General features: G+C 40.3%; 3 protein-coding genes and 1 long non-coding RNA gene across 8 annotated transcripts; 2 read left to right on the plus strand and 2 right to left on the minus strand.

The window, feature by feature from the left end:
• Positions 1-104: 104 nt before the first annotated feature.
• LOC124219809 (metaxin-2) lies at positions 105-3,102 on the minus strand. 3 transcript variants are annotated; one of them, XM_069136612.1, is made up of 4 exons: positions 2,927-3,100; positions 1,999-2,578; positions 1,721-1,850; positions 1,279-1,308 (listed from the first exon to the last, which is right to left on the minus strand). In XM_069136612.1, the coding sequence occupies exons 1-4, from the start codon at positions 2,970-2,972 to the stop codon at positions 1,294-1,296; spliced, it is 771 nt and encodes a 256-aa protein (XP_068992713.1). In that variant the 5' UTR covers positions 2,973-3,100; the 3' UTR covers positions 1,279-1,293. The 3 variants fall into 3 exon arrangements, with proteins under 3 accessions (XP_046483918.1, XP_068992713.1, XP_046483916.1); XM_046627962.2 differs by lacking the exon at positions 1,721-1,850 and having other exon boundaries at positions 105-1,293; positions 2,927-3,094; XM_046627960.2 differs by having other exon boundaries at positions 1,301-1,850; positions 2,927-3,102.
• A 592-nt stretch (positions 3,103-3,694) lies between these two features.
• RpL23 (ribosomal protein L23) lies at positions 3,695-5,129 on the plus strand. Its single transcript, XM_046627968.2, has 4 exons — positions 3,695-3,841; positions 4,133-4,216; positions 4,486-4,614; positions 4,882-5,129. Exons 1-4 carry the CDS (start codon positions 3,829-3,831, stop codon positions 5,076-5,078), a joined length of 423 nt encoding a protein of 140 aa, XP_046483924.1. The 5' UTR covers positions 3,695-3,828; the 3' UTR covers positions 5,079-5,129.
• A 1,046-nt stretch (positions 5,130-6,175) lies between these two features.
• Positions 6,176-9,990, minus strand: LOC124219814 (uncharacterized). Of its 2 annotated transcripts, none has more exons than XR_011177317.1 (2): positions 9,522-9,990; positions 6,176-9,418 (listed from the first exon to the last, which is right to left on the minus strand). It is a non-coding gene; the product is annotated as an uncharacterized lncRNA (long non-coding RNA). The 2 variants fall into 2 exon arrangements; XR_011177318.1 differs by having other exon boundaries at positions 6,176-9,449.
• On the plus strand, positions 6,857-13,603 carry LOC124219805 (integrin alpha-8). Of its 2 annotated transcripts, XM_046627947.2 has the most exons (21): positions 6,857-7,150; positions 7,257-7,485; positions 7,669-7,828; positions 8,143-8,210; positions 8,473-8,626; positions 8,717-8,802; positions 8,913-9,101; positions 9,341-9,440; positions 9,534-9,723; positions 9,840-10,021; positions 10,085-10,212; positions 10,345-10,408; positions 10,500-10,656; positions 10,793-11,006; positions 11,184-11,347; positions 11,506-11,689; positions 11,871-12,258; positions 12,355-12,445; positions 12,541-12,673; positions 13,007-13,060; positions 13,167-13,603. In XM_046627947.2, exons 1-21 carry the CDS (start codon positions 6,981-6,983, stop codon positions 13,218-13,220), a joined length of 3,159 nt encoding a protein of 1,052 aa, XP_046483903.1. In that variant the 5' UTR covers positions 6,857-6,980; the 3' UTR covers positions 13,221-13,603. The 2 variants fall into 2 exon arrangements, with proteins under 2 accessions (XP_046483903.1, XP_046483905.1); XM_046627949.2 differs by lacking the exon at positions 8,913-9,101 and having other exon boundaries at positions 6,858-7,150.
• Positions 13,604-14,863: the final 1,260 nt, after the last annotated feature.

The following is a 14,863-nucleotide window of genomic DNA, read 5'->3' on the forward strand; positions in this document are numbered from 1 at the left end:
AATTATTTTGCAAATCCCACGGGCGTTGGATGAAACAAAGGAACGCTTTGCTTTGTTCACAACAATGGTTAAAGGCTGGAAGAGAAACGTCAGTTTTTGATAGGTTCGTTTGATATTTGGCTGTTTATTGGCATATCTATACATTATTATCAAGTTGACGTTGATACCATTTCTGCAATCTCAGGCACCCATTTTTTTTTTAATTATATATAATTCATTTATATCGTACGGCGGGTTTCCATTCAAGATGTCAGGAAACAGTAACAGTTGACAAACAAATCGATAAGCAAAACGGAAAATAATTAAAAAAAAGATTCTCACTCTAAAAAAATAAATAAAGGTAACAGACGTAGTCTCGTAATAACGATTTGTACAAACTATATGGTAATTATAATAATAAAACAGCACTACTTATATCAGGATGATGACTAATCAATAATTACAAATGCACAGCGTCGATTACTTATTTCAAGGTTATCCCAACTAGAAAGAAAATAGTCTTGGAGTAGCCCTGTACTATTGTACCTACTATATACAAATCTATCATACTGGGAGAATTCATAAAAATGTTTCATGGGAAATTTAACCCAGGATGAATCCGCCTGCATTTATGCAATTCAGGGTGCATTTGACCGATCAACGTTCATTCTATGGTCGGAGAAAATGCGAAATTTAACCAATCGTGTAAAATGAACAAATTTCGATCGGTAAAATGTACCTTGAATTGCATAAATGCAGAGAGGATTAACTTTGTGTTAAATTGCTTCTCAGACATTTTCACGAATCTTTCCACTATATTTGAACAATATTTCTTCGCAGCGTTTGGCAGTGTGGTTATATATAACCAACTATAACCAAATTCACTAATTTACAGTGTGGCCCGTTTTAATCTAACTGCAACTTTATTAATTTTGAAAAAATTACTTCTGAAATGCGAATGAAAACCGGTAAAACGGATTTCTCACAACCAGGGATTGATTTTTGTTCTGTTTCAGCAGAGAAATCCTGACTTTTTGTTTCATTTTCATTCAACTTATCTTCCATCTCTCAATTTTCAAGAGTAGGGGAGATTTTAGTCTTGAGGATTACAACAGGCCACCGATCTCATGAGGCTTGATCGACTGAATTTAGTCGTCCTCTGTGCGTTGGAAGTACCTGGCCTCGATTCGCTTACACAAGTTGACCAAGGTCGGATAGCTCTTGACGATGTTAGCCAATGAATTGTTAGGCAGTGGTGTCGTAAGGATGGTGAAGATGTGTCCAAAGGCCAGAGCATCCAGTTCATTTGGACTGCTATAATTTCGAGATCTTATCTTAAACGTTGTTGTAAGTTAAAATATGAAAGAAATTTGAAGGACCTGAAAGTGCATGGAACTTTATTGCACGTACTTGTAGATAGTAGTTTATAATAAAGCTCTAAAGGTCTACCACATGTCTTAAACAATATCGGTACATTTGACAATTGGTGAGAATAAAAATTGACTATCAAACTACCAAGATTTTAACCAATTACAAATTCTTTTAAATCTAGATGGCAGGTTTCTTCCAAGGAATCATTCTTTTCATTCGCTTTCAACATGGCGAATGAATCTTCTGTGAGAGGGAAAAGGGATTCAAGGGATCCGGTAGAGTTACAAAATGAATCTTGGGACATGGTATCATGCAGATACACTTGGCCTACAGAAATATCTGATTCCTTTTTGAAATAAAGAGTGTTCACCAATCGACAGTGTTCAATGAGCTGCTGGAATCTGCCTATTGTTGCAGACATTCCGCAGACAGAGGGAAGGAAGGGTGTGGTGGTTAGGGCATGAATGTGGCCATACACTAAAGCATCCAATTCAGTTGGCCTTGGGGGAAAAAGAATTGTAATTTAGGGTTGGTCTTAAATATCAATTATCTCGCATCTTTTTTGTACTTCCAATCATTTTTATGATTGCCACGAAGTATTTATATTCCGTATCAGCTGAATGTAAAAAATATAAGTCAGATACTCACTCATCACCAAAGAAGTAAGTTTTTCCTTCAAGCCTTTCGGCAAGTGCTGTGCAGCAGTTTTTGACCTCACCGAATACCTCGTCAAGACTTTTATTGTACCAGCCCAAGACATTCAGTTTCTTTGTAATCTGATTTTGCTTTTGCCAGTTAAGAAGATGATTGAGAGGCCAAGGATAGACACTGCCGTGCCTGGGCTTGGTGACTGAAATCAAGGTGGCCTGATCTACCCAGCAAACATACTGTTCAGCATTAACTAGCACATTATTAACAAGCGATATGTAGGCTCGCATGTCAGCCTTATCAGTTGCCCCAAGCTCTCCAGAAAGACTAGAACCCTTGCTGCTGATGAAAGACACGATCGGGTCGAACTCCGATACAAGGAAAGCCCCACATTGAATAAAAGGGACTCTTCCTGAGGGAGACATGTACTCCGCATTGCTTCTCGGTTCAATTTGGAACTCCAGACCGCACATTTTTAAGTACGCTTGGACCGCCAGGCAGTTTGCATTGTCAGGGAGCAGGATTTGCTCGACCTCATATGGCTGATACAATTTTATCGGCTGCGGCCAAGGCTCTTGAGCTAAGAGTAAATAGTCGGAGAGCAAAATTCATAGATAATTTCTGAGGGGTTCAAACAGGATTACATAAGGTTGTGTTAGGTTACGGTTAGGTCAGTTTCTGTTACCAAGGCTAGGTTAGGTTGCAACGGGGAATTGATATACTGGATTTGAGTAAAGTTTGACTAGGTTTGATTACATATACGTCATATTTTACAAGAGTTAAGGTTCGTCGTGTTAAATACAGATTCTGCCACGATAAAGTTGCAACGTTGTTCTGAAAGATAACCTGAGTCAAGTTAGGTTAGGTTAGGGTAGAGTCGAAGCACGCGTAAGATCTCAAGAGGTTACGATTAGTGTCTGAAAATTACCTCCTAACTCCATCGCTATCGTATCTGAGAGTAGAACGTCTGGCATTATGACAATTATTTTGACGGCGATGAACTTACTCCGTTTATTAATTTAGTCAACTAAGTAAAAGCGGGCTTCAAACTGCAGAAGAAACGTGAGTCTGCGGCAGGTCGAGCTATCGAGTTACTGAATCGAGCAGTCGAAGTATTCGTTAGATGTGGGCATTTTTGAAATTCTACCGGAAGGTGATAATGCAGTTTGTTCACTAAAATTACCGTGAATATCCAGATATTTTTCACCGCAGATAGCTATGCACCCCTGCGTCGATGCTAGAGAGTCATCCTGCTATAATGAAAAATATGTTCTGTAATCGAAAAGTCGGGATAGGACCAAGCTGACGTTCGATAACCTCTTCGCAATCCACGGCGGAGACAAATGTCTGTATAACATGCTCCCCGAGCAGAGGGTCCTTTGTTTTCCTAACCAGTGTTTCGTAAACTTTTGAAAACATCTTTATGAATTGTTGCGAATTGAGGATTTATTCTGAAAACAGTCGATTTAGAGAAAATTTATATACGCACACCGCACACTAATCGATCACAGCGCTATTTCAAAAATTAGATATGTCAGAACGGCCGCTGACGGATCAAATTAAGTACTCGAGAATCATGCCATGAAAATTTTCAATAAGCTTAACCCAGTCCTCTAATTATCAAGTAAAGGTGATAGAATAAACCTCAATGATTTTTCATCCCCTTATGTATCCACAATCTTCTGATCCACGAGTGTTGGGGACATCGCGTTTGTACGAATTTTGACCAGCTGGTATTCAGCTGCGTGTAAATGATGCGCGTCAAAAGTTGGATCTGGGGTCTGCAGTACAGATCGAGCGCCCCAGACTTCCTCTTTCAAACGAAGCAAGATGTCGAAACGAGGTGAGCCCGAGTTTGGGCCGAAATAAATCCGTAATAATCGGCCGTTTCCGAGCGAGACGTACCGCGTTTGAGTGTTTAGCGAACGTGGAAGATACGTGTGCGTCATGCGAAACGTATATTTAACGTTATTTGTGCCTTACGATGAAATAAGATGCGTGATAAATACTTGCCGCCTGTCGACAACACGATACGACGCGACGTACGTCTTGCTCGGGAACACGGGAATAACCTAACAAACGGAGACCACGCGATCCTCATGGATGTTTATCAACTTTAATATTTCTGTTTAAGGACGTGGTGGTTCCGCCGGAGCTAAATTCAGGATATCTCTGGGTCTACCTGTTGGCGCAGTTATCAATTGTGCTGACAACACGGGTGAGTTAGTCCAAATCGTAAGTCAATACTATGCGTGTCCACGTCCTTATTCCAACCATTCGTCCATATCATCATTCTTCATTCTTCACATTCTTCTTTTTCCGATATGTTCGTACTTGATGAAATTATACGCATTTCATCCTGTTCGTGGTTCACCACTGACATTGATCTCTGCGCGTACACAATGAGATGCACATATTAAGATTTGCTGCGCTCGTGCCACTATCTGTTGTGTCTCTTGTTTAATCTAATCGATATATCTTTTTAAGGGGCCAAGAATTTGTATGTAATCGCAGTACAAGGAGTGAAGGGACGTCTCAACAGACTGCCTGCTGCAGGGTCCGGTGACATGATTGTTGCCACTGTTAAGAAGGGAAAGCCCGAACTCAGAAAGAAAGGTTCGTTTAACTCGATACTGGCTTAATATATTCGTCTGACAATGTTCAGTTGTTTTCGTTATCATGAAAGTCGACTGCAAAGCCATGCTGTTGCCCAATTCAACGCATGTTCTAAGTTCTACAAGTGTCTGTTTTAGGTTAGGTGAATACTTTTCATTTACGTTTAGTCGTGCTGTGTCTTTGTATACATGGATACTATTGGCTTGAAAGATTTGCGTGAAAATTTGACTTTATGATGGAGTAAAAAATAATTTTTTTTTATTGCAGTTATGCTTGCCGTGGTGATCCGCCAGCGTAAGCCTTTCCGGAGGAAGGATGGGGTATTCATATACTTCGAAGACAACGCAGGTGTTATTGTGAATAATAAAGGTGAAATGAAAGGCTCAGCCATCACTGGCCCAGTAGCTAAAGAGTGCGCCGATTTGTGGCCAAGAATCGCCTCCAATGCCAGCAGCATCGCCTAAAATGACACCTTGTATACCGTTGACTCAATAAATACCAATTTGGACTCGTCATCGGTACTTTACTTATTTACTGTTTAATACGTTTGTATAATGTCACGAATAGTAAAATGATTGTCATGCTATCAGGTGCATTCTGTTTAGATTAAGATTTAGTCTATTTTTCTGAAAACAACAAGTTTGCCGTTAAAACATGACTACATTGCAAGATTTTTCCATTAAAATTCATGAGATCTAGTATTTCACCATCCTTACTCAAGATCTTGAACTGCCGTACAAGTAAGTATTTTTTGAAAATACATCATTGGCATGAATTCAGAATTACATTTAGTGTTGATCTATCGTAAATTTCCCCTATAGCAGGAGTGGGCAATTGGCGCACTTTATCCTGTCAACTACTCTATTACGGGGGAACAGCCGAATGACGAGAATCACCTGCGTGATCGGTTCGATCCCAACAAAAACAATTTTAGAATCGCCGAAATCGCGAACTACACTAAAAAATGGGATCGCACTGGGAACGCCAGGAGTTGCCCACTTCTGTCTCATAGTTAAAAAAAGCTTTGTGGTAAATTCTCATATTGTTTTTCACCAAGCTTATGCACAGCTGCCGTGAGGCATGAACCTTAGTGACTGCATTTCTGTGGCAGGTAAATTGAAATTTCATTTGCCGAAAATTACCTATCCGATCAACTTCTTCCAGTGCGCTATTATCAGAATAAATTGCCCGGTCGAATAAGTAATTCTTGGAAAAAAAACCATTTCACAGATCCCAGAGAACTGAGAACTTCATGGGAACTGAGATTGTCTTTCAATTTGTCGTAGATCTGTAAAATGGTAGAGAATTTAAAACTGGATTAGTCGATATTTTTATGGAAACTTACATGATTGTAACAGGAATACAATCATTCCTACAGCTACTCCTTTAACTGGTTTCAAATCCTCGAAAAAGGGTTTCGGGATAGAATGATTTGGAAAGCAAAAATAAGCGTCTGGGTTCGAATTTTTGTTACCTTTAACTGTTTAATTCACGCTGCGACGCTCAGCATCCCACTTTTTTCGCAGCTTTTCATTTATTGAACTACTTTTTTTGTAACAACTATCAAGTTTTTTTGTTCCACGTGGTCCTCGAAATATTTATAAGTTTAAAAAAGAAAATATTAATTGTTTATTTATTGCAAAAATAGTACATGTAAACATATGGTCGAAATTCGTACTTTCCACGAAAATAAGCATTTTCTGTTGATCAATCGTGAAAATCCAAGTGCCAATTTTTACACAAACTCAATACACATCAAAAAATGTTGGAGAATATTTTCAAATTTTTTCATATTATTTATCCATCATATTGGATCTGCCATTTTGAATTTTCGAATTTCGAGTTTACATTTGTAATCAGTGACCCCAAAAACCATCTAACATAATTAAGTTTTATCAAAATAAAATAACTTTGAATTTACGTTGGCAATATTTAAATCGCCATTTTGAATTATCGAATTTCGAGTTCAGATTCATAATCAGCGACCCCACAAACAGATGTATGCAATATTTCAAGTGAATTGCATGTAAGCAAAAAATGTATGCATGAAAAGGTTGAAGAAAATGAACTAACAGATATTCATCCGCTGTCTCTGCAGTTGCATCTTCGCTTTGTCTTCCATTATCAGTATTTTATTTTAATCTAATCAATCCGTTTCCTCTGTCCGGATGTATGACGATTCGACGACGAGGCAAGTTCAGTCGGCCTTTTCACTTTTTATCGACTGTCATCTCGTCATCAGACTGACTGAGACGCAATCTCATTCTCATCGCGGAGTCTTGCGAGTTGCGGAACATTTTCAGTTCTTCAACGGTTTTTGTTCATTATCAACCGCGTTCCAGACTTGATATTTTCCCTGGTGCACAATGTTCGTTGCTTTGATACTCTTCCTCACCCTATCGCCGCTTCTTGCTTTTTCCTACAACGTGGACACGAGTCACCCTATCATCTACGAAGATCGGGAACCTGGAGGAAATGGATATTTCGGATACACCGTCGCCCTCCGATCTGGTCAATACTCTGCTGTCTCGGCCAGGTAAGTACGTCCTATCACTATCAGTGTGCCAGATAGGATAGACAAGAAAAAACGCTAATTCGCGATCCGTATACGTTTGAATTACCGATTCCTTTTTCAACCGCAGCATCTTCATTGGTGCTCCGAAATACAATAAAGGTGAGGGTGCCTTGTACCGGTGCTCCGTCAATGTGAACGAAACACGTAGCAACTCCTGCCGAAGACTGGAGCTCGACCAGGCCTCCATTTCAGAAGAAATTAGAGTACAGGGTTTTAAAAATTTGAAAATTACACGATTTGGGACCGTCGGGTGGCTTGGAGCAAGTCTCGCGACTCGAGAGAACTCTGATCTTACGGTAATTAAATACAGTGTCGATGCGACCTACGATAACTAATTGTGGTTACTGGTCGATATTTTGAGTTTCACCGGATAGAATTCACTTTCTTTGGCAACATTCTATTTGTGTGTATGTAGTATACTCGCCGATCGTATGAAGTGGTGATTCAACCAAATCCATTATAGTCGTTGTGATTCTTAGGTCTGCGCTCCACGCACGTCATTCGAATATACTGCGATTGACAGGTTCAATCGAAGCATGGCTGCGGGGCTGCTGGACGATATGCGTGGAATTTGCTACAACCTGCCTGATGCCATCGGCGACACCCTTTACCGCGATAACTCCGTGTTATTACCTGGCGGTGAGTGATATGAGTGCAGTGATCAGTGATAAACAAAAAATAACAGATGCCATTATTGACTTGCTTATTTTCTTTGTTATTGTGTTTCAGTTTCTTTCGTTTAATGCGGTCATAACATCGTAACATCGGACAAATTTGGACGTCCACATATCTATACATAATAGTGATTATCCTACTGAAAATTTTCACGTAATAAACAACATGCTGAATTCTTACAAAACATTTTACGATTTACCACATGAAAATTTTCAATAAGATATCGCTGGTCTAACTTTTTCACGGTTGATACACATACGGTTGTGATTAATTTTCAGAATACTTGTCACAAGACCCCAATATCAATGCTCTATATGGATTCTCCATCAACTATGCTGCGAAAAAGGTTCGTGTTATATTATACGCACATTTATACTCTTGAGAGGTGTACGTCTCTCCAGTTTTTAAATTGGTACACACGGAGGCAGAGTTTTTGAGACGACTAATTTACCGTCGGCTAATAGTACCGGCCAGCCGACAGTAGCACTGCAGGCTGAATCGGTAGTGCCAACGTAACTGACTTGGTCGAAAGATTAACCGCCTCAGAACCGCTGCCCCGGTGTGCACATAGGGAACCAGATTTGTAATGTGGATCCTTCTGATTACAGGAACTGAACACCGTCGAGCTAATTATTGGGAGACCTAGATTGAACAAGGTCGATATTCATCACGAAAATAAAACGGAGACCAGAGTATATCCCGGTCTCGGTGCTGGCGATTTTGACGAGGCATTATCGAATGCCGCAATAGGTGCCAATCTTGGTAATTATAGACGCGGGCTATCTTGTAAACTTGCCATCATTTGTTATTCGAATGAAATTAAATCGAGCATTGCCGACGTGATATTTCCAGGCTACTCTGTCACCTCGGGATATTTTTTCCGTTCCCAAGAGTTGGTCTTTGCTGCTGGAACGCCAACGTGGAATTTTAAGGGCCAGGTGCGTTGTGATTTTATAAATTTACATCATTCTAGCGGACGAAGAAGTTGTGAAATAAATATAATTTCTTGTCAGTACAATACAATTTGAACCATGTCCGTCACTCAAAGGTCGTAGTTTACTTGCCGGGTACTGCGTGGGAAACAAAAATCGACGGTTCCGTATTGGGCGAGTACTTTGGCGCGAGTTTGACCACCGGGGATTTTGACAACGACGGTTTGGATGACATTGCCGTAGGTGCGCCTCATTGGGGCGAGGTCGACTACGGTCGGGTCTACACATATTACGGCAACAATAAGGTATACGATTGACCGCCTTTCGATCTCACCTTCGGCATCGTCGATATCTTCTTCGTCTTCGGCTCCATTTTGTGTAAACACGTGTCTCTCCGTATCATTGACCTTACGCAATAGTGTCCTGCGCAGTTCTTTCCAGATATCCGCTACAATCATTCAACACTTGTGCTCTTCTCCCTCATATCTTCGTATCGTTAATTGAATGGTTTTTCAAACTTCATATCTTCTTACGTGCATCGCAGGGCGTCTTTAGGGAAGGTCTGATGCTCCAGGGTACAGCAGAATACGGACAGTTCGGTTACACCCTGGCCGCCGGTGATCTGGACAATGACGGTCACGCAGGTGAATATTCTGCGAATGGACATTTTTTTTTTTTCGAAACAAGGGACTACTGAACCATTCCGAAAATTCAATTAAATTCACCATCTCCCGTAGATTTGGTGGTTGGTGCTCCGTGGGAGGCGTCCGGTACCGTTTACGTCTTTTACGGTCAGCCTGAGTTCGGGACTAAAGGAGGATTTACTCCGATAACCCAACGAATCGCACCTTTGGACTTTAAAAGCTCTCCTCTCATCCAGGGTTTCGGATTCTCGCTTGCGATTCCTGTCGACGTCGATAAGAATGGGTAAAGTTGTTAACTGCCTCGCCTCGTATGGACTTGTACAACTAACAATAAGTCGTGGATTATACTGTTATATATTCGCCTTTCTCTGACGCAACGTAAATCGAATTGGCCTCCAGATATCCCGATTTGGCAGTTGGTGCGTACAAATCTGGCCACGCTGTTGTATTGCGGGGTAAACCTGTTGTAAAGGTGACACCTCAACTTGTCTCCTATACACCTATATTGGAGAGATCGGCTCGCAGTTTTGTCATCGGCATCTGTACCGAGTATCAGGGAAAGAAGGCACCGGAATTTCAAGGTAATCGATGGCAATGATTCGCCCTTTGATGTTTACATCTTGTGTTATTATACGTCTGTCCAGTGTTCAGGGTCGAGATCGCAGCGGATGAAGAATACATGCGTATTGAAAACGACGAAACTACGAAGTTGTTTACAGCACCGTTCACGCGTGATGAGATCTCCTGCGTCAACAAAACGCTTCATCTCAGGGTACGGTACAGAAGATATACTGATATTACGAATGTAGTGCATGTAAACAAATAACTGAAAAAAATGTCATAGTCCGGCTTTTCTGATTATTGAAAAATATTTTCATTTGTTTGAAAAATATCTTTCTTTCAGGGGGGATTTAAAAATTTTGTCGAACCAATCGTCATTCGCGGAAGGTTCAGCATCGGCAAGAAAAGTAATTTCATTATGTATTTATCGCCTCAGACGATTCAAATTTATTCTTATTTGTATGCATTCAATATCACGAATTGTGGGTCTAACTTCAGGTAAACAGGGAGATAAATTCTGCTCAAATTGCCCTGTTCCGAACAAAGGGCATTTTCTGGAGGAAACGGAATTGTTGATACCTTTCAATACCGGATGTAAAGTCGGCAAAGTGTGCAACTCAAATTTATCAATCAGCTGGTTTGCTACAGGTGTTAGGTAAATGATTGCGTTTCAAATGATTGAATTCTTGAATGCCCTTCCCATTGCCTTGTTCTACGAATTTCTTACGTGGGGCCAAATTGTCAGAATTCTTTGAACCAGGAATAACAAATGGAATTACACATAATTGCAGCAACAATGATCAATGGGCTGTGGGATCGGGAGACGTAAGTATTGATATCCTAGTAACGAACAACGGAGAGCCAGCGTTTCGAACGAATATCACGATCAAAATGCCACCGGGAGTTGGTCTTCGGAAAGGTATACCATCTTGCTTGGAAACTAAAGAGAGAAATTGCGTAATTCTGGAATGTGACGTCGGCAACCCTCTTTCCAAAGGGGATCCGGTGAGTCGAGTTTATGAAGCATGCATGTTAGACATATCACGTGATAATTGTCTTTGCCAATCGTCAGTACGAATACACTCGCAATCGTGTTATATCGCGTGATCTTAGGACCTCTAAGCCGTTAATGAAGTGTTATTCGACACTCGCGTGTCTATAAATTGACTTGAAATGTTGCAGAAATCATTGGCCGTCGATCTCGATATGGAGGGAATCGCAAGCTCGGCTGGAGGAACGATTTTGCCTTTTACCATTACTCCGAAAACATTGAGCGTCAATCACGGCCAAAATGAAAGTGTTTTCTATTTGCGACTCGAAAACAGAGCTCACATAACGCTGATGGGGTAAGAGAACACTGCGTACCTTGGCGCGTGTTACTATGCGACATTAATTATAGATATTTATGATGAATTTTGCATCGGCATTCGAGTTCTGAGACTATTTTGAAAAAATGGCCCACGTGAGTCGTTGATCGATTAATTCGTTTGCACATTTATTGCAGGGTGGCAAACGAACAAAACCACAAATATGAAAAGAAAGGGAATAATTCGAAGCTTTCTATTCGGCACACCTACCAACTTATAAAAATAGGACCATCGTCACTACCGAAAGTACACTTTGCGGTCGACGTACCCGTCGCCATTACAGAGAAAAACGTTTCCATTGTTGACATTCACCTTCCAGAGGTAAATTTCGTAGTTATAAGATACATCTTGTCACTGAAATATTTTATCAATATAATACAGAAATCAGCTGAACTGCGTATTAAAATAACGAACGATTAATCACGGTTTCTGAGAAACGGAGCGTAGACCGTAAATAGTAACGGATGTCCAGTTTTGAATATATCCCGTGTTGTTCAAACAGCTGGATAGTTCTGGAAACATGCACGAATGCTTGATCGTCGACACTGTAACATATAAGAAAACCATTCTGCCAAACCTATTACATTCTCTGCGGCTGACGAAGACTCGCGGAGCTCCTGAGCTGAGCGTGGAGGAAAAGGTGGAAGAGCCAGAAGTCGATGCAAAAGATGAAGAAGAAATACACCATGGAGAGAGAAAAAATGGAACGCTTGTGGAGGGAAAGACGAGCGTTGACGGTCAAGGCACCGATCGAACGATTTATGTCAATTGTTCAACAGCGGGCATAACGTGCCACACAGTAATGTGTGATTTCAACATATCAAAAACGTCTGGAGACGCAGAAAATTCGATCTTGGATATGATGTTTGACGTACAACCATTATTCACATGTAAGCCATTGTCAATGAATATTGATAGATATTAGTTTTTCTGCGACGGAAATGGCATTCTCTGTTAGTACTACTCTTAGATTTCACGTTTTTCAGCGGACGAGAGTTTCTTTCTTGTAAACTTCAGCACCGACGCGCGAGCACTAATCCTTAAACCGACATCATTAGTCACGATGAATAGTTCGCGGTGAGTTGACCATATTTTATGTTCATCTATTGTACAATGTCTCGTTCACCAGTCCAACTTTAAATTGCCCGTTGTTTTTACTTACAACCCAACAGCTTTGTGGAAGCTAAAGCGTCTACGATACTCTACCAGTTGCCGAAGACTCAGAAATTGGCGGGTTGGGTTTTACCAGTTTCGTTATGCCTTGGTCTTTTGATACTGGTACTTCTGATCATCGTTTTGTTGAAAGTAAGTTGTTCAGAATATAGTGTGGCCAGCCGTAGTCACGTGCGGAAATTCATCGTTATCATTCACGATCAGATATTTGAGATGTCGAAGAAATTCGAATTTCTTCCATCAGAGCCGCCAAGTTCCCAAACAATATTTAGGTGTAAATTGCATTCCTGAATCTCGAAATTTCGTACTCTGTCTAGATTAGATTTTCTTTTTCTTCAAATTTCGTGTCTGAAAACGTTACTTCGCTTGTGTTCAGCGTTTAATTGAAATCGAATCATGTGTGCTTCGCACTCGGCTTCAGTAGGAATAATCAATAAAATTCAAGTGAAATCAAAAATGTTTCAGGTTGGTTTCTTCACTAGACCAAAGAAGACACGAATCGGGAAGGCAAATGGTATGGTAAGTGACTTGCATTTTCTTCGGCGACGTGTTGTATTTAAATTTGCACGAGCTTGATCGTTATTAATTATGTATCTTCATGACGTATATGTTGCTAAAATTATAGACATTGAGGTTGAAGGCGGACGACAGCTACAGTGATCTTGATCTTCCGGAATGATCGAATATACAATGTACGGAGATTCTCAGGTAAAACGAAGAACCGTATACTGCAGGACGGTTGTGGGTTACAAAGGTACAGGGCTACTTGCCATTTCACACTGTAGATTAAAATTCGCTACTATTGTGATTTAAATAATTAAGTTCTCACGTATCTCTGATATTTTTTCACCAGTTCATCACTCACGCGTTTACATCCTTAAACTGAGGTTTTGTTAAGTATCACATGTGTGTATATATATATACATATACAGTGGACATAATATGACAGATTTACAGAAATTTCTTAGTACCTAGTATAGTGATGAAGAATCCGATTTAAAATTTGTATTTTATTATTATCGCTGTTACTTTCGTTGTTTTTGTATCTTATGCCTTGATTAAATAGTAACTTATGTTTTACAGAAAAAGAATACTTCTCTGCATTTACAATTGTTGTATGCACTGTATTGCATCGTATCCCGCCTATGGATCGTTCCCAAATTACGAGAAGGAAAGAGGGTAGAAGAGAGGCATTATCTTCGTCAGTCATTACACTTCATTTTTTGATTCCATTTTTGTGTGGTTGCGTCCGAACATAAGCTACGTATTTCCACAGTCACGCAAATGTAGGTATCTTCGAAAAATATCAAATTTCAAGAGTTGTGGAACCAATGACATCGGTTGCGGTGTAAATCGATGTCGTATATCTGGAGCATAACATATGTAACAGAAAATTAGTTGATGCACTCTACCCTCTCTCTCTTTCTTTAGCACGCAACGGCCTTGCTTCGTGTATGTGATGATCTCAATTGTGAAATTAATTAGCGTCATTTTGATAAACTGGTGTTATTCGATATTAGTAAGGCGTTTGATACCGTCGCGTACCATCGATTACTCGTCAAGCTTCGGATTTTTGGATTTTCGCACGAGGTCCTGAATTTTATCTTCTCTTACCTAACTGGCAGAACCAAGGAAGTATTCACTTGTTGAAATCGCAAACCACTTTGGAATGCAGTCGCTTTGAAAATTGCTTGAAATCAAAACGTAATAAAATGTTGAATGAAAATTGCCATTTACATGTTAAATGCCAATTTCTAAGGATCATTGAGGGGTTGGCGGATTATATACGTGGAATTTTCTAGACGCTGGTTGAATCCTCCGGTCAAATCCTGTACCGTAACAACTCCGTGCTGTTGCCCCGCCGTTAGTCATAAGAGTGTGGTGATTAGTCATGTAAAGGAAATAACAGCTGCAATGTTTCCCCACACATTCTTGTTGTTGTTACGTTTATGACTTTTCCTCGGTTACGGTTAGACTACCGCATTATCGGACACCCACGGAAGTTGACATATAAGTCATCATCGCTGGAATGGGTTTTACACAGTTATATCGTGACAAATTTTCAGGATACTTGTTACGAGGCTTCAATGCTCTGCATGGATTCTCCGCCAACTATACAGTAAAAATTGTTCATGCTATGTTATACGCGTATTTATACTCTAGATTGGTATACGTCCCTCGAATTTTTAAATTGGTTCGTAGGAACCGAGATATGTAACGCGATCACCCTGATTACGGGACCCGAACACGGTTGAGCCAATTATCGAAACACTTACATAGAACGAGGTGAAAATTTATTACGAAAATAAAACGGAGGCTAAG

The sequence above is a fragment of the Neodiprion pinetum genome, chromosome 5 (assembly GCF_021155775.2).
Source record: "Neodiprion pinetum isolate iyNeoPine1 chromosome 5, iyNeoPine1.2, whole genome shotgun sequence".
Classification (NCBI taxonomy): domain Eukaryota; kingdom Metazoa; phylum Arthropoda; class Insecta; order Hymenoptera; family Diprionidae; genus Neodiprion; species Neodiprion pinetum.